The following is a 26,397-nucleotide window of genomic DNA, read 5'->3' on the forward strand; positions in this document are numbered from 1 at the left end:
TGACGTTTTGATCACTTTGGCGTTGGTACACATTATTACATGAATGTTTATTTCCAAATAAAACTCAGAATTTAGTGAACGCAACAGCAGGTACTGATAAAACTGCTACATTCGACTTCCCTCGGAAGTCAGAGCTCGGAATTACATCCTTTTCAACCTCCGGGCATTCTGAGCTACAAAGTAGGAAACATCTGTGGACACCTCCGTGTTCGTTTTTTGTTAGCAATAAACTAGCGAGATAACTGTGATGAGTGATGTATATTTTATATATATTTATATATTAATATTTATATGTAACCGTGAACTGTATAGTCAGTGTTATAGATTTAACAAGCTAATATGTCTGAATATCCAAATACCTGGATATACAGTGTAAGTGCTGCTTTGTTTACTGTTCATGCTGTGAGCAGCCATGTTGTTTTGACGTCACTTGCTGAACTCGGGGGTGAGAAGACTGTCCACAGTGTCAGAGTAGGAGTTCCGGGGTGAGGAGGCGTTTTATTTGGTCCTAGTCGGAGGTCAGAAATTCTGAGAGATGAGTTTTAGTGGAATGCAGCATGTAGTTATCAGTATCACTTTGGTGCTTTTGCCAGTTTTTTAAAAATATGTATGGAATTAATCAATGATAGAATCAACGTATTATATAGGATTATAAATAATTACTTCAAAGCAATATTATAAAAACCCTCAAGACAAAGATAACAATACTCTTTACAGCAAAAAGCTAAAATGACGTCAAAAACAGAGGTTATATACATAAACATTTTGAATCAACAGCATGCTTTTGCCTATTATACCGAATATTTTTTATTTTATTATATTATGTTAATAAAATACATCTGGCTACAAAACAAATGCTTTCAGGTATTAGGTAAGCTCATTTGAATAATTGTGTTAGCCTGAGCTCTCTATACAGCCGTGTTACCTGCAGTTATCGAGGCAGAAGGGCTGTGAGAGAGCGAGGACTGTGAATACAAAGACCGAATTTTTAGTTAACAGATGTTTTGCAGATTGAGGGTTTTATTGCACTTTTGAGATTGCAAGCACACCTTCAAGGTTTTGGTTCTCGACACCATTCCTTGTGTAGGCGAACACCTCTGAGCAAACTATTGTGTACTCGCTCGGAGAGAAATAATGCAAAATTAGTCTGAGTATTAGTATTTCTGTAAATAAAGTGCCAACCTTCATGCCTTTTGCGTAGGAACTCCACATTTTAACGAGAACGCTGCTACGAGTTATCACTGAAAATACACCAACAGAGTCTTCTTTTTCCTGAATAAGACCGTGTAATTGACGGTAAATGTTTTGAAGTCTCCAATATTAACTGATCCTCTCTGAAGCCCCGCCCCCTTCCCCCCATCTCACATTAGTAATGTTACGACCGGTCCTCTCGTCTCGACTCGATTTTCCCGAGTGAAAGATGCAACGTTCTCGCTTTCTGTCACTGTAAGTAAGACAGATGCTCTGGAGTGTGTTATTCCGCTTGTACCACAGCGATTTCCCAACAATTACAACGTTTAATTTATTAACGACGTTGTAACGACACTTCACGCATTTTACAGGTTCGTAATTAGATTTAATGTCGTGGAACGTCCATGAGACAAGTTATTTCCTGTTCTCACTTGCGTTAGAGCAGCGATAAACAGTTCTTAAACAGAAACCGGAAAGCGTAAACTCCTCTGTACAGTAACTGTTACAAAGCACTGACACTGGAGACTCCTTCCATCAATGTTAAGTGAACCTCATCACATCAATGATTGTACGTTTTACTTTATTAAACAACATGTTTGTTTTTAGTCTTCGATTATACATATGGAGTGTCTGCCATGTGAAAGAGCTGTTACTATAGGAACGGTAACGTATTAGAACGAGCGCATTAATATAAATCTGTGGTTCGTGTTAGAGCCGGAACTACTTTCCAAGCCGTGCTGTTGTACAGAAATAATGCACACGTCCTGACAAGAATCAGATTCAAGAATTCAGCTACGCTGTGGTATAGTAGCCTGAGAGGTCAGATGCAAATTTTTTTCCCGTCTGGTCTTTATCTCCTCTTTTACCTGAAATTACTAGAGCCTTTCACAGACATGCTTAAGATATGCTCCTGTTCCCTCCTGCTTGCTGCTGGCTAACCCCATGGTCGTTCACACATTTCCCCTCAGGGTAAAACACCTGTGCAAATTTGCCGTGTTCTTGGAATTTGGCTGTAAATCTTTTGTGCAGAAATTGTACTGAGGCACGCAACCGCTAAAGATGAACAACAACAACGTTCCTGACTAGCATTTTGATGAAGAACACGGCAAAAAGCTGCAGAAGGTTTAAACGCTACGAAAGTCTTGAATATATTAAAGCGCTTTATCTCAGGCGTCACTCGGGATGGGAGGAGTGCTATTTGTATTAATTTGACATCATGAATGAGGGAAAGTGGAATTTAAGGACGTCTTCCACTCGAATGAAACGCAGAAAGACGGCCGTGCTCTTTATACGTAGCTGAACAGGTTACATTGAGTCCACAGATTCCATCTCTTGCTCTAATTTCCTGATAATAATCGTCCTCCGTGTCAGTCTGAGGAGTATCTTCAGTACCAGGATGATCCAACCACAGCGCTACAGGAAGTCAATCCTGCTGACTGACTCTCACACACTACAACTCGTTCTCATTTTAGGGAAGTCTGGACTTGAATAAGTGCAACATCAAACACTCACTTCCTGTATTTACTGAGTATTGACTGTCTCTCTCTGTCTCTCTCTGGGTCTCTCTCTGTCTGTCTGTCTTTCGGTCTGTCTTTCTTTCTATCTGTGTCTCTGTCTTTCTTCCTCTCTCTCTCTCTCTCTCTCTCTCTGGACTCCATGAGCAGGTCTCATTTTTCTCCAACATGTTGCAGTAGAAACAGGATTTACCGTGTGTATTTTATAATCCAGTCTCTGATCTGATATTTAAACATGTGGTAGTTTTCTGAGTGTTAATATTAATATTAAGTTAATATAATATCAAGGCAATATGCCGATATAAGCAGATGAGGAATAAGCAGAGAATTAGCATGTTGTTACACTTCATTAGTAAGAATCAGTAATTAGTGAGAAGGAAAGTCTAATAATTATGACTTGCTCAGTAGTTATGAACCATGTCATGTTGCTGTTATGGATCTGCAGTGTTCCAGTGTTAATGCAGTCCTGTAGTTACAGTACTAACATCACTTCACGAGGAGATGAATGGGATATGAGTGAAATAAATGTGGTCTTGATCTTATCTTGATGTAAAACCAGAGTATGGCTCACAGGAATGATTTTACTCCTGTTCATAGCAGCAGATGGTAAAATTCTCCTCATTCCACTTTGTTTTGGAGAAGGCAGATGTGCAGGTGCAGATTAAAAAAAAAAGAGACCAGCAGGAACATCTAGAGAGTCTTCATTTTCACACCTGCAGATGAAACAGCACACACATGACCCGGCTACTCGCCCCACAGCAGGGGCATTCTGACCTCCAGTGAGAACAGAGTTACACCAACCACCAGCTTGGAGATCTTCCTTCTTCCAAGCTTCAGGCTCAAATGTTATCAGTTGGAGTTTGGGTTGGATCTTAAGATGGACGGTTCGTGCTCTAGTTTTCTGAGCTGCTATACATTAGCTCAATATAAGATTTAAAATGTTACATCACCATCGTTTTTTTTAAGTGTTGATGGAATTACAGACATAAACAGCTGGATTTAGTTCACTGCTACTGCGTCTTGTTATGAATGTGCTTTGTCTGTGAGCTTTTCTGTCACATGGATAGTTTGGAGATAAATATGCATATCGTGATTAGTAAAGAACTTTGAACAACGGTTAGCAGTTATAATGATAAAAGATTCTTTCCTACTTTAAAATAAGCGAGCTTCTGGATGTTCCTTTGCCTTTTTATGAGCTTTGTACAGATACTCAATATGTAGTTTAGTGAAAAATCTAATTTACCCACAGTATTGCCACTCAGGCAATATTTAATAGTCTTTTGGTTTTTCCCTCAAATTCACACTGAGCATGTCGTATCAAGCATCGCTATGCTTCCAGACGCACTGCTGGCAGGAGAAAAAAGAGCACCAGCACAGCTTGATTCTAATCTGTGATCAGTAATGAGTAGGTGGTGTATACTTCCTGAGAATTTTACTTTTGTTTCGAGAGAGATATGAACTGTTTGATGTTTAATTATTACGGGATGAGTCTGGATCAAGAGATATGTAGTGAGGTTGCGTCACCACATCTGGGAACCCCGATTACCAGAAGCCCTGGCTGAAATCATCGCCCCAATCTCAGCCAAGCTGTTTTTACTGTTTTTTTTTTTTACACGTAATTACCTTCACCTGTCGATCAATACCTCCTTAATTTTCTGCACAGATGTCCCTCAGCGTGTAACTGGCGTTGCTGTACGGGATTGTATTACAGGAAATAAGACTCAATGAAGAAATCAGCTCCAGACTCCACCAGAGTAGCTGCATAGATACTTTTGAGGGCGTTAATACAACAGACTGGATGTAAAGCACCCTATAAAAAAAAAAAAAGAAGAAGAGCTCACAATGCTGATTCCTTTTTGTTTTTGAGCTCTCTTAATTACTAACAAATAAAGACTTCTGCAAGGTGTAATTACAAAACTGTTCACCCAAAAATATGACATGAGACAGTGAATAATTTTTATTTTGTTTGCCCATGTTGGTTAAAAGAAAAAAAGAGTATCATGGCTTATAAACTCTCTGCTGTGCTTTGCAGCGAAAGGGTTGAACAATCGAGACCTCTTTTGTAGATTATACTTGTAAATAGTTTGACTTTAAGCTTACATTTGTAAAAACATACTATACGCACATTTCTTTAAAAAAGAAATGAAGTAGTTTGACAGTGTCACCTGAAGCAGCTGAAGAAGCCTCAATACATCCAGTACGTAAATCATGCGTGTGTAATTAAGTGTGTAGCATTCCACAATCGCACACTTTTGGCCTGCAGCCAGTTTCTGGCTCAGCAGTGTTTCTGATCATAACACAAGCCAACATGTACAACAACAAGGTCATGTAGTTTAACGCAGAGGAAATGGTGGTGTGTCACTGACAGTGTGAACTGTGTACTTGCTAAGTTAATAATTTGCTCCTGAATCATTTTATCAGTGTGTATTGTGAGTGTGTGTTTTGTTTCTCCTTTTTCTGATTTTGTCACATGGTTGATTTAGAGGAAAACACATCTGTAGCTGTTAATCAGGTTGAAACCAAAGGAAATGTTCTTTTTGTTATGTTTTATGGAAAAACCCATCTAATAATCATATTCCATCAAAATGACTGTTTTGCAAACACTATATGGCCAAAAGTTTGTGAACCCCTGACCATCACACACACATGTGCTTCTTCCCCAAACTGTCTGAAGCACACAATTGGATAGAATTTCTTTGCATGCTGTCACATTACGATTTCCCTTCACTGGAACTAAGAGGCCCAAACCTGTTCCAGCATGACAATGCCTCTGTGCACAAAGCGAGCTCCATGAAGACATGGTGTGTGAAGGTTGGAGTGGAAGAACTCGAGTGTCCTGCACAGAGCCCTGACCTCAACCCCACTGAACACCTTTGGGATGAACTGGAACACCGACTGAACCCCAGACCTCCTCGACATCCCAACATCAGAGCCTGATCTCACTAATGCTCCTGTAGCTGAATGAACACAAATCCCCACAGCCACGCTCCAACATCTAGTGGAAAGCCTTCCCAGAAGAGTGGAGCTTATTATAACAGCAAAGAGGGGATAAATCTGGAATGGGATGTTCAACAAGGACATATGGAAGTGATGGTCAGGTGTGCACAAACTTTTGGCCATAGTGTATACTAATATATTGACCTAATAATTGTTATAATTTGTAAAGAATTGTCTCAGAACTTGCTTTTATTGTGCAAGTTTGTTTTCACTTAAGGCAAATCCCTCCTGCTAGGTGCTTGCACGTTACATAAAAATATGCAAGTGGATTAAGATTCAGTACGCAGCCATTTTCTAGAAACAGCACTACACAAGACACGAGCCGTTTGTTTAATCGAAGGTGTGGTGAGCTTTCTCTTTTTTCTTACGTGCTTAATCAGTCACCAGTGGTTCAAGCTGCAGGTTTGTGCTGATTGGTTTCTGGCAGCCAACTAGAAAGAGGAAGAGAGAAAGATGGTATACTCAAAAGATATTCTATGCACTATATCGTTAGACTTCTGTCTACTCTGATGTAGATCCTATTTGCATTAAAGTAATAACATCTCGAATACAGTACTATACTAACATTTTGCACATATCTGTATACACAGCAGCTATATATTAAAAAGGCAGCCAGCACAACTATAACACACTTGGTTTTTTTCTCTTTCATTTCATTACATGCATTTACAAGTTTTTCACTTCTCCTTGTCTTGTTGACAGAAAACAGCAGGGTTTGTTCACTGTGGTTGGAGATATTTGTGAAACAATAAATTGTGGCAGAAGTAAAAAAAAATGTAACTGGAAATGTGTTTGGGATTATGAATTTTTCTAGTAGTATTATTCTCTTGCATGTTCAGAATCTGAAATCTGTGCAGTTGTGTACTCTTATCTCTGCACTAAGTGTTAGCAGTGTTCTCTTCATATAACAAAAAAATGAAAATAATAAGAATAACGTCCTTATGAGCTGTGCACCATCAGTCAGTTACAATCCAGGTTTAGATGGGTGAACGTTCTGAGCGTAATCAACATTTTTTTTTTTTTTCGAAAGCTACTCTCAAAGCTACATCACACAGAGTAGTGACTGTTTACAGTTTACAGCTTTTTTTTGTGTTACATTTGACACGCACTGTGTTTTCGGTGCGCACGTACACTGCTCGTTGATGATATGGGTAAAGTGAAACGTGATAACAGAAGTAAACATCCGCATGATGTTCGGTGGAAATTATTCTGAAGGCTGTAATTTAAATCGTTGTTGAGTAATTCAACCCAAACCAAAAAATGTTGTTCCTGATCTTCCTTACTGTGCAGAAGAGGCTCCAAAGAAGCCGCCAGTAAAACCTACAACATTGTTTTTGCTTGTAATTTATGTATACAGTGGCGTTCTTGTGCAGTAATTCAGCTTAAGTTTAGAAAAGAAAAAGCGGGAATTGGGAAAAATGGCCCTTCTCAGCCCTCTCATGTCTGTGAGCAGACAGTCTGCTTCCCCGAAGTCTTTTAAGAGCAAACGCTCATCTTGTTTTGTAAGAGGATTCTTTTGGTTTCTAACAGAATTCTCTCTGTTTTCATCTCCTGTGGCATGGTGAGGCCTGGCACTGCCTCTGGTTGAAAAACGAGCTGCCGTGCTTCTGTCCCTTTCTCTCCATTCGCTCTCGGCGACAGTAATGACTTTCTTCTCAGTGTGTAACAGAGAAGCCTTGGCCTCACACATTGACCTATTTCTGCCTTTTCTACTGGCACACAATCTAACTCCAAACTACAGCGCAGTGTATGAGGCAAGCCGCTTAACTGTTTAGCGTGCCAGGGAAGATAGTTTAACATGCTTTTATTCTTCAGCGGCACAGACACTGTAATGACTCATTTCCCTTCGAAATGTCTCATTTCCCTTGTGTCATGCCGTGCTATATATCAAGTAAGTCACTTGGTAGTTGCACACTAACATTAACCACTTTCACACAACAGGATTTCAGGATTTAAATTACACTTAAGTGAAGATAGATTAATTAATTAGAAATGGAAGCATCCAGTCAAATATGTACTCAGGTTAAAAATCAAAAACTTCAAGTATTAAAAAGCAAAAGGTAAATTGAAATAAAGTTGATGTGAAATGTAACTTTTAATACTAAAATCTAAAACTTGTAGAAGATGATTTTAGTTTTTAAAGCAACTACACCGTTTTTGTCTGAAAAACATCGCTCAGAGGTCTAAGTTTGCTGCTCATGTGAATGACTAACGCTACGTAGTTTTCTAATGAATTAATCAGAAGTGATATATCCTGTAACTAACCAACATTTACCATTAGCTAGAATTTGACCTTTACCTTAGCTACTGGAATCGATGCTAGTCTAACCTGGAATTAGCAAAGAAAACAGGCTAGCTTGGTTCAGTCGAGGTTAGCAAAGTAGCAAAACGTACCTCAGCATGCTTGTAGATGGAGTTCATGTCTACCAGGGAGGTAAAGGAGATACCTCATTTTTTTTTCCTTTTCTTATTCCAGCATACTGAAACATTTTACTGAGGTAGGGCCGGGGCACTCATCCTCAACGTCCACACTGCAGCGCGGTGGATTATCCGGCTTCAGACGCACACGGATAGCTACAGCGCTAACTACACTGTGTGGTATGAGAAGGTCAGGGCAGATGATGAATTGGAAAGATTCTTGATAGTTTTTTCTACATTCATTTAATTTGATTAACTTGATTGGATGCTAAACGGAGCACATTTAGATTGATGTATAGTGTACAGTCATTGGCTGGATGAGAGAAAAACAAGCATTTCTAAGGTCTAAATAAAAATGTGTAAGGAGTGAAAAGTAATTTTTTTCCTGCAAATGTCACTAAGTAAGAATAAGAATACAAGTATGGAATTTCAGTAACATGTAAGTAAAGTATAACTGTGCCAGAATAGTACTTAGTAACGAAGTACAGTCACTCGAGTACTTTCAGTGAAAGTGTCCCGGCTTTGAAAAGCAGATGTGGTACGTTAGCTGTGAAGTTCTCCTGATCATTCAACACAAGTTGACTCGCAAAAGAGGGAAAGTTTTAGCCTAAAAGTACATGCACATACATGCTTTTGTTTTTTTTTTTAAAGCTGCAATAAAGTACACGATCTCTACAATGATTTGAAGGCTGGAGGAGGAGCAAAATGTCCAAAGTGCAGGTTATGAATCATTGTGATTTATCTGCTTTCAGGTGAAGGGTGGGGAACTGCTGATGATATCTTTTTACTCTCTATGCTTTTAATGCTCTCACTCTCTTTCTCCATTTACGTCCTTATACAAAATCCTCTTAGTGATTTAGGTGCAGAGGCTTTAATTAAAAAAAAAAAAAAAAAAGCAAATACAAAAGCAGATTAAAAAAAACAACAACCTTGTTGTTTCACTTAAAAGACTCGTGTTGATTTATCAGCTCCCTGTGTTCTTTTAACAAACCAGTTTAATGACCACGTGATCAGGAATAAATCTCCTCACCTGCTGTCAAGTGTGTCCCTGTCCTCTGTAGTATGCAAGGAATGTTCTCATAACACACCCATGCTGAAGACATCTGTCTCTACACCCAAAACATTCACCACCACATTGTGATGGTGAGAAACCTAACACTTGCTGTTTTCACGCCACCTAATACACTTCAGATTCAATAAAGCACCACAGTGTGGCACGGAAAAAGCCTGTAATAAATCCGAACACATCTGCGCAGAGAGCCGACTTAGAGAGCACTGTGTTTTCTTTCTTACTTCGTTCCTAACGTGGCCTCTTATCAAACTTACACGCTAGAAATTTTATGAATTCGTTTTTATGTGCTGATAAACTGCTCTTTTTCCTCTGCACTCGTAAAACTGTCAGCAGTGTTAAAAACTAACACCACATCTGCTCCTGTTTATTAGAGCTGAGCTTCCAGCTGAGCTTTACATGTTCCTCTAAAAATGCTACTGCAGAATGTGCGCAGCGAAGAATCGCCATCGCACAAGCCTACGTGTGATTTATAAAAGCAGTATAATGAGGTAATAACCGCCTGAAGCGTCATATCAGGTTTGGTGGCTCTCAATGATGGGGAAAAATAAAACCCAGAACATTCTAATTACAAAAACAAGTTTCAATTTTTAAAACGATTTTTTTCAGTTATTTTTTTTTTAAGCTTGCTTTTGTACGTAGAATGTTCTGGTTTTTTTTTTCCCCCCTATGGCTGAGAGACACCACACCTGATATGATGCTTCAGGCTGTTATTACCTAATTATACTGCTTTTATAATTGCACATAGACTTGTGTGGTATTGATTCATCCCCGCTCACGTTTTCCGTTTTACAACCTAAAGGATAAAGGATTTGATCGTCCGGAAGGATAGCCTAAAAAAAAACCAGGAAAACAAACATTTCCACCATTTCAGGTTTAAGGAGAGCGGGGGAGGGTATAATATCACTACCAGCTGTGTAGTCAGGAACTGCTTGTAGGCGGTGGCGATCATGAAATCTCAGCTGGATGGTGGATTTTTAGGTGATTCTGCAGTATGTGCAGTAAAAAAACATTAGACAAGTATATATTTAACGGTGCATTTTCAGTATAATCCTTTTACAAATCGCTTGTCTAATGTCCACATGGCCGACATTTTCTCTGTTGATCTGCTGCTCAAAGTGTTTGACTGTGTTTTTTTAAAAATCATTTTCTGATTATCACCATTAATCGCCATTAAAGTATTAGATCTGACACTTTTTTCTGGCCAAAATTTTCATCCTTTTTTTTTTTTCTCTTTCAGCCATTTTGATCCAAAATAATATCAGTGGCATTCTTAAGAAATATAGTAACTGATGGTAACTGTCTTCTTGTCTAATGTTAGCTAAGTCGTAATTAATATTGATAGATTTTATTTCACTTTAATGAACTCAAGATTTTGTCTGTTTTCGTGTCAGACAGCGAGGGAGCTCTGCAGCGATGAGACCAAAGCAAAGCAAATAGCAAGTTGTATTTGTCCACTCCTACTGACTGCTAGTCTATTTAAATCATTATCCGTGTTGTGACTTGCATTATGGTTGGGCTTATCCAGTACAAAATAGTTATCTTAGCTGTGCTACGGCGCCGGGATGAGTAAGTGAAAGTAATTGGGCGATGACAGAGAAGAGGTGTAGTCTTTAAACAAGTCAGCACTAGCCAGAGTACACGCTGTCTCGGGTTCAGCTCCTCTCCGTGCAGCGCCGCTTGACCGTAAGTGAATCTTTCATGTGTGTATGACTCTCACTACTCCCTGGAATCCAGTCTGACTGCTTTGCCACGCCTCTGTTTCAGGTGCCAATAGAAACTGCAAGGTTTAGTTTTCTGGGCAGCACCATTTTATAATGAGATTTAAAAAAGTGACAGTTAGAGCAATCGAGCATTACCAGTGTATCTAGTAATTCCAAGGGATTAAAATTGCACAATTATACACTCTCTCTTTTTGGGCTATGCCACCATAAAGTAACAAGTGCAGTCATGGTTCAGAAATCATCAGGTATGATAACAGTGTTAATCCTACAGGCTCCCACAGTGGCGCAACAGAAAAGTGTTGACCCTTTAGTTGTTTAGGGAGGTCACGAGTTCGAAGCCCGATGAGACCATTGCCGATGAGAACAAAAGAGAACAAGAGAACAAAATTGGCCATGCTCTCTGGGTGGGTGTGTGAGCGGAGCATACTCTCTCTCCCCATCAATCACAGGCAACAATAGCCAATTGTAAGCATCTGTGAGCTCATGTATGCGGAAGAGAGCGCTCTCGTCCATGCGTGTTACGCTGCCCTGTGATGCAGCGTGAGCAGCAGTTCGAACAGATGGCTATGTGTGTCTATTAGGAAGCATGTTTTTGCCACACCCCCGCTTAGTAGTTGTCATGGAGAGGTAGCTAGTGGGCGGGAATGGGTAATCCCAAATTAGGGAGAAACTGCGGTGAAAAAAAAGAGATCGTTTTGGTCAATTTTTCCCCACTCTTCTACTTTCAGGGTTTCAACTGCTGTTCCAAATATGGACAGATATGACTATAATATTCATATTGTGATCCATTATATCAGAGTATACTTTCCTGAGGCATTGTGACTTTTTACATGTTTTGTTTTTTTAATAACTAGCAGCTGATTTTCAACAGTTTAAATCTGTAAAATTATTAATCTGGCAATTTATTTATTTATTTTTACAGAATTTTATTTTTTTATATCCTCCTTTTTAGTGTTAATTTATTTTTACAGTCAGTAAAGAAAAGTATAAAATATAAAGGTTTGTTTTTTAAATGCACCACTACTGTTTTGCTCACAGTTTGGAAGGAAACCTATATATCATGACACATTGTGTATCGTATAAATACGATATGATATTTTCGTCATGTCACCCATCCCAGCTTCAAATAATGCCACGTTTTCTATGGAACTGAGGTCCAGTTCAGGTCAGTCAGAGCGTCCCCGGGTCCTGTCATGCTTGTTGAAAAAGTCACGCAGAAAGATTTGGCCCTGTGGCACTCTACAGGAACGTGGCCACGTGACCACGTGACCGTATCTGCTGTGTTCTTCTGGGACAAAAGGCAGCAGAGTCTGGTCAACAACTGACCACCTGCTTTTATGCTGAGTTATAATTATTCAGGTGCGCAACCTACTGAGGCTGTACAGTAAGGCAGTGCTTGTGGTAACTGAAACAGAATTTTCTGTCTGAGGAATTGGCTTGTGTGATAGAACAATTTTATTTTCTGTACACAATTTTACACTGCAGCGATATTCAGGTATGCTTATATTGTGTCCAGACCTGCCAGTCTTTACACATCGGAGTTACGCAATTTGACATCAATGAACCAATTTGCATACGTGTTTTGAACTCTCTAATATTAAATATTTATTGATATGAAATAAAATCTATCAATCTAAATTTGACTTAGCTAACGCTAGACAAGTATATATTTAACAGCAGTTAACTCTATTTATTAGGGATGCTACTGAAAAATTTCAATAAAAAAAAGACAAAAATTTGGACTCTTTAAATGGATTGATAAGGGTTAGATTACACTTTATTGTCTGCCTATTTAATCCATTTAAAGAGTCCAAATTTTTGTCTTTTTTATTGAAATTTTTCAGATGATGATAATTGGAAAGCAATTAAATGCAGTGTATGCTTTTTTTTTTTTTTTGGGCAAGAAATGCTAATTTTCTTGTCTTTTTTAAGCTGTCGTCCTGGACGATTAAATCATTTATCACGGTTTTATAAAATGGAAAATCACGAGCAGGCAAAAATCAATTTCACACAAGCCTACAGGGATCTTATTCTGGAGTATGAAATTCCATTACCTTTTTTTATTTGCCATTAATCCACGTTTTTCTTAGCTTGAGGGACTACTAGGGGAGTGCTTTGTATGTTATTTGTAAATGGATTGGTATATATATTCCATAATGGAAGTCCACATCTGTATCTGCATAATAATCATTAGAGTATATAGTGTGCACTTTCATGGCTCACACGTTGTATATGTTTTTGCGTCTATCTGAAGGTGGTGGAGAGCAGCAGAAGCAGCAGCGTGCAGGACATCATCAGTATCGATGTGAAGAATCACCTGAAGAGCGAAGTGAAGACGGATTTCGAGTTCGAACCGGTGGCCAAACTCGACACGCGCTTCTTTGGCGAGCTCCTTGCTGAGGTCTATCGCAAAAACTGCGACATCCACACCTGCATCTCTGAACATGTGGCCAAGATCCGTGGACGGTGCGAGCAAAAGTTTCTCCTTACTTCTCACACAATTTCATTCATTGCTTAAGACCGAAGCATAAAAAGGATAATAAAAAAAATACAGTGGAAATATAATGCATCTTTTAGGTTAGCTTTTTGTCCATTATACTGCTTTCCCTTGTTTTAAATAGGCTCTTATCTCAAACATACTCAGTTATCTCTGCAAGCTAACACACCTTATCTTAACTCTGTAAAGAAAAAGGGAAAAGGGTCATGTGTTAATCTTTAGTGCTTTCCTAGGAAACCAGAGTATTTGCAAAACCTTTCCTTTTTCTGTGCATGCTATGAATAATGAGAATCACAGACTAAACATAATGAATGTTTTGGGTTTTTTTTTTAAACGTCTGACTGCTTCACTGAGTCTGTTTTTCAAACTGCTTATGAAGCTGCTGCTCATGTCTTGTCATGTTCTCTCCTGCAGAAAACACTTACAGGACCTCGATTATAAGGTAGGGAGTGGCAGCGTCAGCACCTCAGAGGCACTTACTCTGAGTTAAGTTAGTCTTTAGATTGCCAAACAGTGTATTTGCATAAACACTTCAACACTGAAATACTAAGTAGAAAAAAAATCAGTTCCGTAGAATTGAAATGTTATGAAATAAACAGCGTGTGTGTGCGTTGTACATTTGTCACTGTGATAGGCGGAGAAAGAAGACATCGAACACCTCATTCCTAAAGGAGTGTCTGAACTGACGAAGCAGCAGATCCGCTACCTCCTGCAGGTGTGTGTGTGTGTGTGTGTGTGTGTGTGTGTGTGCGTGCGTGTTTGAAATAATCAACACTCCTTTACAGCCCCACCCTTTTCCCAACAGCCCCACCCTTACATTCCTGTCTAATAACAATACCAGCATGTTTAGTCTTTGTTGCGGTTTACCAAGTGACGCAAGTGTCTCTTTTCAGACGCGCATGACGGCTGACAAGAGCATGCGTATGCTTCTGAGCACCTTCAGCAGCCTGAGAGAAGAGCTGGTGCACCTGCAGGATGATCTGAGGGTGAGAGCACCCTCCTCACATTACGGTTGTTCTCGCTTTACTGCAGAGTCACTGACTTGAAGAAATAATCTAGCAATTTTCAAGGGTTTCTTTATCAAGCATGTTTGTGCAATAAACCGAGGACAGGCTACTTTATTAGGAACACCTGTACACCTGCTCATTCATGGTGTTTTCCATGTAATGGTCACATCAGACCTCAAATCAGGAGAAAATGTGTTCTGAGTGACGTTGACCAGGGCGAGTATTTCAGAAACTGCTGAACTGCTGGGGTTTTCACGTACAACAGTCTGTAGAGTTTACGCAGAATGGTGCGAAAAACAAAAAACATCAAGAAACAAGCTGACAGGAAGGCTACGTTAACTCAAATAACCACTCTTTACCACCGTCGTGAGCAGAAAAGCAGCATGTGGATGGGCTGCACATCAGGTTCAAGCAGGAATCTGACTCTAGGGTGGGCACCTTCTAATCTCATGAAGATGTTCTACAAAAATGTTTAACATACGTGTTTGTCCACTGCCCCAACAACTGCCCTTAGACATCCATTATGACTGAGTTTTGAGTAAACACATTTTCTGTTGTTTTTCTGAGTTTAGAGAAGCCCATTGAATTTTTTTTGTCCATGTTAATCATATACACACTAGAGTTGTGGTAGATAGAGATTAGGTTGAAAATCAGTAGAGTATTCCTTTAACTGTGTAAATGTTTCTGCCTCTTGAGACGCAGTCTGTTGATTTGTGTTGTGAAGATTGGAATTCAAATGTTAGCCAAAAGCATCAGCTCTGGCAGTTGTTGAACATAACTTTTTTAAATGCCAAGGTTCTCTTTTCATAAAAATTTGCTTTAATATCAGTTAGACATGACAGGTTTAACTACTCTATTAGTCCAAGTACACTCTTAAGAGCTCTGTGACAACACCAGAGTGATTCATGTCAGAGGAAGATCCCTGGAAGGTTTCATTTCCTAAAATCAGTGATCTCCTGGAAGCAGGTATGTGCAATAGAAAGATCTATAGTCATGGAACTGTTGGAACATTGTTCATATGTACCACGCCACTTGCTTTTAAGCTGAAGACGTGGACTGAAGTCATAGATCAAACGTTTGAGGAAAACATCCAGTCAGTTACAAGTTATAAATGTAGGTGTGAGCTTGAAATAAGTATACTTGGCATGGAACTATTAGGAAACACCCAGTTACAGTTGTTGTTGTGTTGTAGAAATTATTGGACACACAGGTAGGATTCACTTAAAATCATCTGGAATGCATTCCGATACATCATGCAGTATTGGATATACGCTAACCATCCAATTTAATAGGCTGATTCCTGCACTTAGCCAATCACATTGCAGCATCGCTCTGCATAAAATCATGCAGATAGAGTCAAGCGCTTGTTTAACATCAGACTCGGGGAAAAATGTGATCTCAGTGACTTTGGCAAGGTTGTTGGTGCCAGATAGGAGGTCTGAGTGTTTCAGAAACTACTGATCTCCTGGGATTTTCATGCAATAAGTCTTTAGAGTTTACACAGAGTGTTGTGAAAAGTAAAGAACAGATAGCTCAGACTGGTTCGAGCTGACACTAACTTAAATAACCACTCTTTACAAACGTGGTGAGCAATAAAGCATCTCAGAATGCACAACACGACTGAACCCTGAGGCAGATAAGCTACATCAGCAGAAGACTACACTAGAAGTGGAACCCGATGTGGTCTTCTGCTGTTGCAGCCCATTTGCCTCAAAGCTCAACCATGTGCTGTGCTTTCTGAGATCCTTTTCTGCTCACCACGGTTGTAAAGAGTGGTTATTTGAGTTACCGTAGACTTCCTGTCAGCTCAAACCAGTCTGGCCATTCTCCTCTGACCTCTCTCATCACCAAGGCATTTCCTGTATTTAGGTGATTTCACGCCTTGCGCCGCTGTCACACGATTGGTGCCTTGGATAATGAATGAATGAGCAGGTGTACAGGTGTTCCTATTAAAGTGGCTGGTGAGTGTATACCTGTAAGATGATATGACAGTATTAATTGTGTCTTGTGTGCGCAGCGCCTGGAGAGTGAGAAAGAGCAGCTGGAGAGAGACCTGAGCTTTAAGGCTGATCAGGCGCAGCAGTATGACAGACTGATGGAATCTGTACGTGAGAACAACCGACAGCTACAGGTACGAACCGTCAGCAGGACATGTGGAGAGCATGTACACTGGAAAGTAATAGAGTTCAGGTACTTTACTATCATTAGGGAACCATCTTAAAGCATTTTTACCACAGTGCTGTTGAATTAATGTTCTCTTTCTGAAACATTATCGTTTCTACAGTAACAGCTTACAAAGAGACTTGTTTGCTGGAAGTGGAAATGGAGTTAAAAAGTGTGTGATCACTGACATTGTGGAGTTTTCTGCGAGGACATGTTGATTTAGCATTTTTGTAACAGTAATTTTTGTCTTGTTAACTTTGAGAGAAACGAAACAGAGACTGGTGCCTCTATAGCTTAAGTGCTATCAGGAAGTAACTTGTGTTGCAAAAGTTCCACAACATTAAATGTAACTATAAAGTAGGGATGTACTGCTACTAGGTATCGGTGCTTATATACCAAGCTCATATACAGTTCTGTGCAAAAGTCTTAGGTACATGCAAAGAAATGCTGTAGAGCAAAGATGCCTTCAAAAATAATGAAATTAAATGTTTCTACATTAAAAAGAATACTGTAAAGAGCAGTAAACAGTAATAAATGAAACAAAGTCAATATTTGGTGTGATGATCCTTTGCTTTAGAAAAAAAATAGTATCTCAGGTGTATCTACAGTGTGTGCAGTTTTATAAGGAAATGAGCTGGAAGTGTTACTGAGCATCTTGCAGAAGCAGCCACAGTTCTTCTGGAGACTTTGACTGTCGACTCGCTTCTTATTTCTGCAGCGAAACCCAGCAGCCTTCATTAGGTTTTTATCTGAAAAGTGTCTCTTATGGAATCTGCTGCTTTCTTTACTGACATACAAACATTTTTCTGTAACATTTAATTGTGTGTGGTTAAACTAATGTTTGGAAATCTAAAAAGTTTTTGTACTGAATCAATCATGTAGAAGTCATAAAATACAAATCTATAACAAAGTTTGTACTAAAAAAAAAAAAAAGGTGCCAAGACTTTTGCCCAGTACTGTACTTGTACCCCATACTCGTAAAAAAAATGCTCCAATTCCAGCATCTGTCTGATACCACATGATGCTAGGGCATTATGACAATACAATATTGATAAAAAAAAAAAAAAAAAATTAAAACCCTAATCCATTTTTTTTTTAGATATTGTGGATATTGTAATAACTTTTTTATTTAATTACTATATTTTTATCATCCAAACCGACTGGAAGCAGCTTAATGTTTAAAATGTTAAAAATGTTTATAGATTTAATTTCTCATTTTAAAATATTTTTATACAGAAAAAGGTCAAATTTAGAAAAAAAAAAAAATAAAATGTATAATGAATTTGGTCAGTATGAGCGAGCGTCGTCCTTAAGAATGTGCTGTGAATTCTGTGAAGGTATTTGTGAGCAAACGGCTGAGCGCGAGAGAGCGTTTCACTCGTGTGAGCACTGAGCACTTATTTAATTTATTTATTAACTGGAGTTATTTGATAATTTTGCACGTCGTACGCAGATCTCTCTGAAAGAGAGCACCGCCACCCAGCGCAACCTGGAGACACAGCTCATGAGCAGCCGCGGCACAGACTCCAGTAAGGATTTCCGCATCAAAGACCTGGAAGGAAGCAAACGGGCGCTGGAGCAGGAGAACGAGCTGCTGCGCAAGAAGGTGGGAGGAGCTCCTGCTTCACTGAGCTGATACTAGCACACAGCTTTAAAAATACCTTCACGTTTTACTTGCTTAAACAATAAGCAATTCACTTATGAATGATCCTATGATTTTATACTTCCACAAACAGAACAAAGATTATCAGGAGCACTTTACATCCACTTTATGTTTGTAGAGGAGATGGATATTCTTCAGTTTTTATTTAATCTACCTTTAACACCTAGTTGGATCAAATCACTTCCTAATTGTGTAGTATAGCGGCAAAGCCAGAAATTAATTTCAGGAGGAAATATACTAAATAAAAACACCACATGATCTGTAGAATTAAATAGAAGATCATGACACACTCACACTTGTGGATGCCAGCAGTAGTGTTAGTGTCGATTCTGTGACGTCAGGGAATTCCCTGTGGTCTTGAACACAGCATAATGCTGCCTTCAAGTCCTACTTGGACGTTTGTGCGTACGAGTTCGGAGGTGCTGATTACGTTGTGTGTGTGTGTTCAAGTGGTTTTGGACATTATTGGACAATAATGGATATTGTGCAGAAACTTTTTATTTACTTGTTTATTTTTTGTATCATCAGCAGCAAGAAGTTTATTTAACCTGACTAAAAGAAAATGAAAATTTGCAAAAATTATTACTTAAATCTTATCGTCTGGTGTTGGCGTCCCATTCATATGGGAGGCTGCCAAAATCCAACCTCCTAGCCTCATAGCTATATGTGTGTGTGTATGTTTTTCAGCTTGAAGGCCAGTGCAGTAGCTCCACTCTGCAGACTAAGACACAGGAGCTGTCCAGACATTACGAGCAGATGCTGAAAGAGCTACGAGAGGAGAAGGACAGGGAGCTATCGAGTATGCGGGTGAGAGAGATGCGTCACTGTGCTTCACAGCACCGATTTAAACAGGAGAGAAAAATCCTGTAGTTAGTGTTGGTACATAATGTTGATAAATGTAAACGGGTATGATCTTGTATTTTCCAGAATTACAGCTAAGTTACAGCGAATTTATGTGTGTATTTGTGTGTGAGACAGTCTCAGGTGGTGAAGATCCAGACAGAATACACTACAGAGCGCTCCAGTGATAAGAGCCTACAGCTGAAGATCACAGAGCTACTGAACACACTGGAGCAGCGCGAATCAACCATCAGACGCCAGGAGGAGGTCCGAACACACACACACACACACACACACACACACACACACGGACATGGACACAAACAGTCGGAAAGCTGTTGCATTTTTTATTATGCCTATTACGTTAATTAATATTAAAATGAACTTGTTTCACAGACGATCCACAACATTCAAAATAACTATGAACAGTTAAAACATGCAATGTTCATTGATTGATAAGTGCACAGTCTGTCATTTGTTATACCTTACATAACTTTAAAGCATTTTGAAAACATAACAGGCTTCACTTATTGCCAGTAAACATGCCATCTGTTTTTCCTAGAGACGGCACAGTATCAACTTTTTATTTTCCAGTACTGATATTGAAATCTGTCAGCTGTTTCAGCTGATACCGATACATCTTTTAAAAAAACTACTAAGAATTAAAACGATAAACAAAAATATGGGAAAGATATATAGCTAAAAACAGGACTTACACAAACCTGCAGCTTTCACACAGAAATCATTTACATTGAAAATATAATAAAGTATAAATATGATAAAAAATTAACTAACAAAAATACAGTCAAGTCTCTTTCTACTGTATGTAAACATTTCCATTTGTTATCAGATCTGATATCCGATTCTGGGTATCGGATCAGTACCATCTCTATTTTTTTTTTTCTTTTTGGGACAATAGTTTTTAAATGCATTTAAATGTTTAGTCATGTTTAGTGTATTTTAAGGAGCTTTGTGTTGTCTCAACAAAACCAAGCAGTGATCCATTGTTCTTCTTGTTGATGGAGGAGTTTCACTGTTATGCTTATAAATAAGTAGTTTTAGTGCCATTAACTTCCATTAGCATAATTAGTTTTTTTTTCTCCCCAGAGGATACTTTATACTTTCCTTCAGCCATGTCAGAGTTTGACTGACAGCTCTAAGCCTCCCAGAGTACTTTACCTTCTTAACACTCTTGACTTTTGCCCTGTGCTGTTTGCTTTAGGAGATCAGACAGCTGCAGCAGGAGAAGAATAACAGTTCCGGCAGCATCACTCAGACTGTCATTACTAAGAAGTGAGTGTGTGGATAGACTTAAACAAGAGTTTGACGTCGAGTGTTAGTACATTTTGAAAACCTGTTGCATGGGCTCACAGATGTGCTTAACCCTCGTGAATTTTTTTTGTGCTTTTATTTTTGGTGCATTTGATATAGTGGAAGGAAGCTCTTCACTTCACTTCACTTCACTTCATCGCAAATCCTCACGTCTGCATTTATTTTGTTTTGCTTTTTTACTTTTTTTCTGCTCCTTGGCAACATTTTGTTGTTTGTGTTTTTTTTCTTTTGATTTTTATCTTGTTTCATTTTGCCGGTGCTTCTTGACAGACTTGTGCGTACACTCAGCATGTATTTTATTATTATAGTTAACCCAAAAATCATAGTCATAGCCCGTAGCAGGGGGTCAGAGAACAGGCAGGCAGAAATACACAAAGGATAATTCATAATCGTTGATAAATAAACAGGCAGAGATGAAAAAAATGGGAAGTCTACTTCGAAACACAGGAAACACGGAACTAGGAAACACTGCATGGAGAGGGGCACGATAGGACTTTGCACTGAAACAATGAAACATCAGGGCTTTAAATGGAAAGTAATCAACAAACTGAAAAGAGGTAAGAACAATCATGACACAGCGGGAAGATAAACCACTGAAAGACGGGGGTGGAGACCACGCGTGAATTAACACAACACACACACACACACATGGCTTTTATAAATAAAAACATTAAACAAGGAAGCAGCGCTGTTTGCACCATGTGGGACTGTTTTTTCCATATCACTGCATTTAATCTGATACAATCTCAGTAAAACCTACTGAATGTCTTATCTAATTTCTCTTGCTTCCTGCTTTGACTTTCTCCTAGAACGCACGGTTTGGTGCAACGTGCAAGCTAACTTGTTTCACATTTACACACTTAGTGCCTTTTGACTTTGAAAAAGTATGTATGAGCATAAACAAAGAAAAAAAATTGATAAGGAAGGTAAAAGAGAAGCCAGCTCGAAAAGAGTTGCAGGACGACCTGAAAGCAGCCGGAACAACAGTTACACAGAGAACAATAAGCAGTGAACTGCACCGGCTCACCTAACCCCAACTTCCAGGTTTTTGATACTGCAACATATGTTTACTGTTGGTTGTTGAATATCATCTGGCGCTCTCGATGTAAAAGGATCAGTGACAAATAAGGTGCTCAGAATTTCACCATCCAGACAGTGTCAGGTGGTGCAACTACACATTAACGAAAATTATAATATTAAGGTTATTTTCCATTACAGAAAATGTGTGACTCTTCTTAGCATCTGCATTGCCTAAGACACTGTAAACTATTATTATTATTATTATTATTATTATTATTTTTAATTTAAGATGATTTTTACAATGTTTCATATACATGGACAGCATTACATATGCTGTTGCAGTTACAGTTCTTATCTATAGCACTGATTGGTTTAAATCCAGGTGTGGTTGTGCCACCTGACTTGTCAGGCTCTTTTCCAATTAAACAGGCATCATTTTGGATGCCCTTGTAAATTTTTGTGCTTGAAATCATGTTTAGATATATTTTTCAAAAAATAAATCAACATTATTATAAATAATAATTTTATTGGTTTTCTTGGGGTCTTACCACCTGACAACTTGAAGCAGACTAACCACGACTCAGACATGACAATTATTTCAATGTTTGTGAAAGGGCTACTGACCTGGTCATTGCATCATTAAGGTCACTTGAAGTCTACTTTATGATGCAAGACCTAGTCCACTTTTGCTTAAAAGCATTCCAAAATAAAAGCATTTTATGTCTGTCATGCTCTGTGACAGGTGATAAAATCAGAATTTAGAGACAAGAGTTGAATCATTTTAAAACTCAATTTTGGAACATTTTGTGAATGTAAAGGTTTCAAACATAAAATCATGCCAAACTATTTTATTCTGAATTGTATTTGACTAAATTAGCCTTGTTAATAATTTATTTCTGCATAGTTGCACCACCTGACATTTTTAGACATTTTAGTCAAAAATGACTAAAATCAATTTTATTTTGATGCATTAAAAATAGATTCACATTAGGGGGATATTGTAGATTAATGTGGTCTATGTCACGTATTAATTACATTACTGCACAGGAAAATATTGGATTTGGACACAAAAAATTCATGTCATGTCATTGACCCAAAAATAAAAATAAAATAATTGAATTTTTTAAAAAAAATTTTTTATATGTAATGTGCTCGACTCTGTTTGTTTCAGTGACTAGAAATTCGATGCTTAACTATTTATGTGTATCTGAACTGTGTTCTTTTCTTCACTGGTGCAGGTACCAGAACCAGTACCCGATCCTGGGCCTGCTGAGTGATGATTATCAGTACACATCATCACCTGTCAGGGAGTCCAAGACCATCGTCATCAAGAAGACAGGGGAGATGACCAAAAAGGTACTGTAGGCTTAGGAGCCGGAGTGAGGATTTATATTCACACCTCAAAAAGCCTTGAGAACGTTGCTAACTCGGGCAGCATTTTCTTCACAGGCAGTACGTTAAAGATTGCCAGAGTTTCTGGCTTTCTAGATTAACTGGCTGAAGAAGCTCTTAGTAACAGTACAAAGCTCCATGTAAACAAGGCATGTGTCAATCTGTCTTACTTCTGTGCCAGTTTCACCAGTGGAATGTTTATCTTTCGGTTGAAGCTGAAAATTTAAAGATAGAAACACACAGGCCAGTGTGCGAGACTGCCGGAGTCATTTTTTAAACCTGCGGCAGAACAGACAAGTTATTGATTTAGATTTAGATTCATTGTCAAGTCACAGTTTACACGAGATAAAAAATATAACAGGAAAGTCATTGCTCCAACAACAACGCAGACAGTTTAAAAAAAAAAAAAAAAAAGATCTGAGAACAGAGGACAGTGTATAACGTGTACGTATTTGGTCATAAATGAGAAAGTGTGTATAATAAATATGCAATTTAACCACTATTGCATTGTATGTATTGCACTGAGTAATCCCATGAAAGATAATCAAATATATTTAAATAAATAAATATCTGCATAGTAAATGTTCTTAAATAAAATGTCTTAAATAAAGTGTCGAGTGCAGGATGTGTATTACAGTACAAGAGATTGTGATAAATCCTGCTGTGTCATCGACTTTCTGATATAGGATGATCATAAGAGAGAAACTTGAGGCTAAAATCTGTTCTTAGCAAGACTGCTTAGCAATACCTTTACTTAGCTTAGCGACAGCATATTAATCGTAGCAGAATTACCTGTTGCATATGAATTGTACCGCTTCTTAGCAGTCACAGTTCTCCGCTGTTTCACGTGGCTAAATACAATCACAATCACAGTGTGTACGAGTGTGTGTTGTAGATATCTCCATCCAAATACTAGTACATTCATACTGAGTCAGAATTATAGTAATTATAAGTTTATATAGTATATTATTATATAGCTTAGCTGCAATTAGAATAGGATGTTTGTTAGATATGTACAGAGTGACATACACTGTACTAACACAACCTCACACTGTCCGGTCAGTGACTTTTAATCATCTTTTTTATGTTTAATGAAAAATGGCACTACTTATGTTCTGAAATGATGATGTCAGTGCTGCAGTATTGAGATTTTGTTTGCTGTTCAGAGGGTTAACGTAAATACCTTTAGCACGCTTCAGCTGCTTTGATATTCATATGAAGGATCTGATGTCCAGTGCAGTGAACATTTTAAGCAAGTAGATCCTGTGACTCATACGGAGTATCAGAAGGGCATTTCTGATAGATTTCAATTTGTTAATAAAGAAATGTCTATTAGGAGTGTAATAATCACTGTGGGTTTTTTTTTTTTTTTTTTTTGGCAGGAATTCACTACAACACCCTAAAGACAACGCTTCTCTCCGACAGGAACGACTTTCTCACCCGTCCCGTCTCTCTGTACATCCCTCTCTCCACCCTTCCCACCCCATTTCCCTGCATGTGTTTTGTCTGTACTTCAGGGCTCTAGAGTAGTGGTGGTTCCAGCCGGATGTGAGCTTCATGTGCTGATGCGTTTAAATGCTGTAGCTTGCTTGTGACCGCTTCACGCTTTTCGAGCCACCTCAACTCTACCAGCCTCTGTTCAGAAACTACTGGAGTCATCTAGTGGTGATGTACGACGTAAGGATGTAGCTTTCCTTCATCAGTTACAGCCAATTTCTGTTTACGATGTATTTTACACTTTCTGTATTGGAGAACTTTGTAGAATGGGGCGCAGCGTACATACGTGTGAATGCAGACTGGTGATGGGATTTTTCTTTTTTTTTTTGTGGCTGCATGTGGCAATGAGTTAACTATTAGAAATAAAAGAGACTAGAATATTTGGGTTGAGGAGACCATTGGTGTATTAAACAATAACAGCATAAGAGGGTTTTGTTGTTGTAGGTTTTTGCTTTTTTTAAACCCTAAATCTCCCACTTACTTTTAACATAAACCTAATGTGGCAGCTAATATGCATGTTTGACTAATTCTCCGATTCACGTCCAAACCCAGGACTTCACACTATACTGTAGTTGTCTCCAATCAAAATAGACAGGTAGACATTTAAATGGTGTGATGTTGGAAGTGTTGCTTGAAAGCGCTAATTTTGAAGTACCAAATACATACACTGTATCTACTATTCACTTACTGGTCACTTTAATAGGAACATCTGCTAATTCAGCGTTTCACTTATCATTAAGACATCGCCTGCTCAATTTCTAATCCTGTCCAGTTTGGGTGAGTCTCTGTGCCCACTGTAGCGTCACGTTCCTGTTTATCGCTGTCAGGAGCGGAATCCGATGAGGTCTTCGGCTCTTGAAGCGCGTCCACCTCAATTTTCAATGTGTTGACATGCTTTTCTGCTCACCACGGTTGTAAAGAGTGGTTATTTGAGTTACCGTAGCCTTCCTGTCAGCTTGAACCAGTCTGGCCGTTCTCCTCTGACCTCTCTCATCAGCACGGAGTTTCTGTCCGCAGAACTGGTGCTCGCTGGATGTTTTTCGTTTTTATGTGTTGAGACAGTTATGCATGAAAAGCTCAGGAGATCAGCCGTGTATACAGGTTTTACAGGTGTTCCTGTTGAAGTTGCCGGTCAGTGTAGCAGTGCACTAGATCTAGTGCAGTTAAATGGCAGTCATTCGAAAAGGACGACCCAAATTATGGACATCACTAATCTTCAGCTTCTTTTAGTTTACTATCAGCGGCATGTGAAGAAGATTTTTTTCAAAGTACAACACAAAATTTAAGAGGAAAAACTTCTAACAAGCGATGCTGTTATTACAGGGGTGTGATCCCATAAACTACTACTGCTGCATTAATGACTAAATCTGCTGTATACCGTGTTTCTTATTTTTGTACAGTGTAACATCAACCTTTGTTTCGAAAGCCCCCTTTCCTGTTTTATTTCAGCCATTCTCTTTTTAATCATCTGAACTATGCATACGTTTGATTCTGCCTGGGATTGTTACACTTCCCTCTGCTGCCTGCAAGGTGAACTGCAATAGCAATAAAAACGATGACTCGCTTTCCCCTTGCCTGACCATACTTCATTTATTGGATTGCATATGTGTCATGATTTGCCTTTTAGGGAAAAGGGGCAGGGCTGAGTAGAACCTGGCAAAATTATAAACAGAAGCCACATAATCTTTTATAAATCAATTGAATGGCAATATTACAAATCACAAATACAATGTTTGGTATATTTATTATAATATTATAATAAGTATAATATTAATTTGTGTACCCTCATATTATAACTGTATTATACAGCTATTATTATAGGGCTGGAAACACTTTAAAGAATTACAGAACTGCTTTTAACAGGAGAAAAAAAAGGCCTCCAGGTGGCATCATTAGGGTTCAAAAGATTTTTCATTATTCTGTTTTCACAATCGACATCGAATCTCTTCTTAAATGCTTCAGTTTCCTTTAACAGTTTGTAATGCACAATATCTGCATGTCGTCTTTGTGTAAAAGTGTTTGACTTTTGTTATAGTGCGTCCTTAAAATAAACACTAGTTGGGCCTGTGTAAA

The 26,397-nt window shown here is 38.6% G+C and overlaps 1 protein-coding gene across 1 annotated transcript in view; it reads left to right on the forward strand.

Annotated features, from left to right (window-relative positions):
- pof1b (POF1B actin binding protein) overlaps window positions 1-26,397 on the forward strand; it is a 30,420-nt gene extending 4,023 nt beyond the window's left edge. The window contains exons 3-13 of the mRNA XM_026938690.3: window positions 13,168-13,379; window positions 13,825-13,852; window positions 14,045-14,125; window positions 14,304-14,396; window positions 16,435-16,548; window positions 18,034-18,186; window positions 18,931-19,050; window positions 19,222-19,350; window positions 20,306-20,376; window positions 22,674-22,791; window positions 24,210-26,397. Of these exons, the coding sequence (XP_026794491.3) occupies window positions 13,168-13,379; window positions 13,825-13,852; window positions 14,045-14,125; window positions 14,304-14,396; window positions 16,435-16,548; window positions 18,034-18,186; window positions 18,931-19,050; window positions 19,222-19,350; window positions 20,306-20,376; window positions 22,674-22,791; window positions 24,210-24,230 (1,140 nt within the window). The 3' untranslated portion in view covers window positions 24,231-26,397. The remainder of the gene's footprint in view (window positions 1-13,167; window positions 13,380-13,824; window positions 13,853-14,044; window positions 14,126-14,303; window positions 14,397-16,434; window positions 16,549-18,033; window positions 18,187-18,930; window positions 19,051-19,221; window positions 19,351-20,305; window positions 20,377-22,673; window positions 22,792-24,209) is intronic.

This window comes from Pangasianodon hypophthalmus, chromosome 15, assembly GCF_027358585.1.
Source record: "Pangasianodon hypophthalmus isolate fPanHyp1 chromosome 15, fPanHyp1.pri, whole genome shotgun sequence".
NCBI lineage: Eukaryota > Metazoa > Chordata > Actinopteri > Siluriformes > Pangasiidae > Pangasianodon > Pangasianodon hypophthalmus.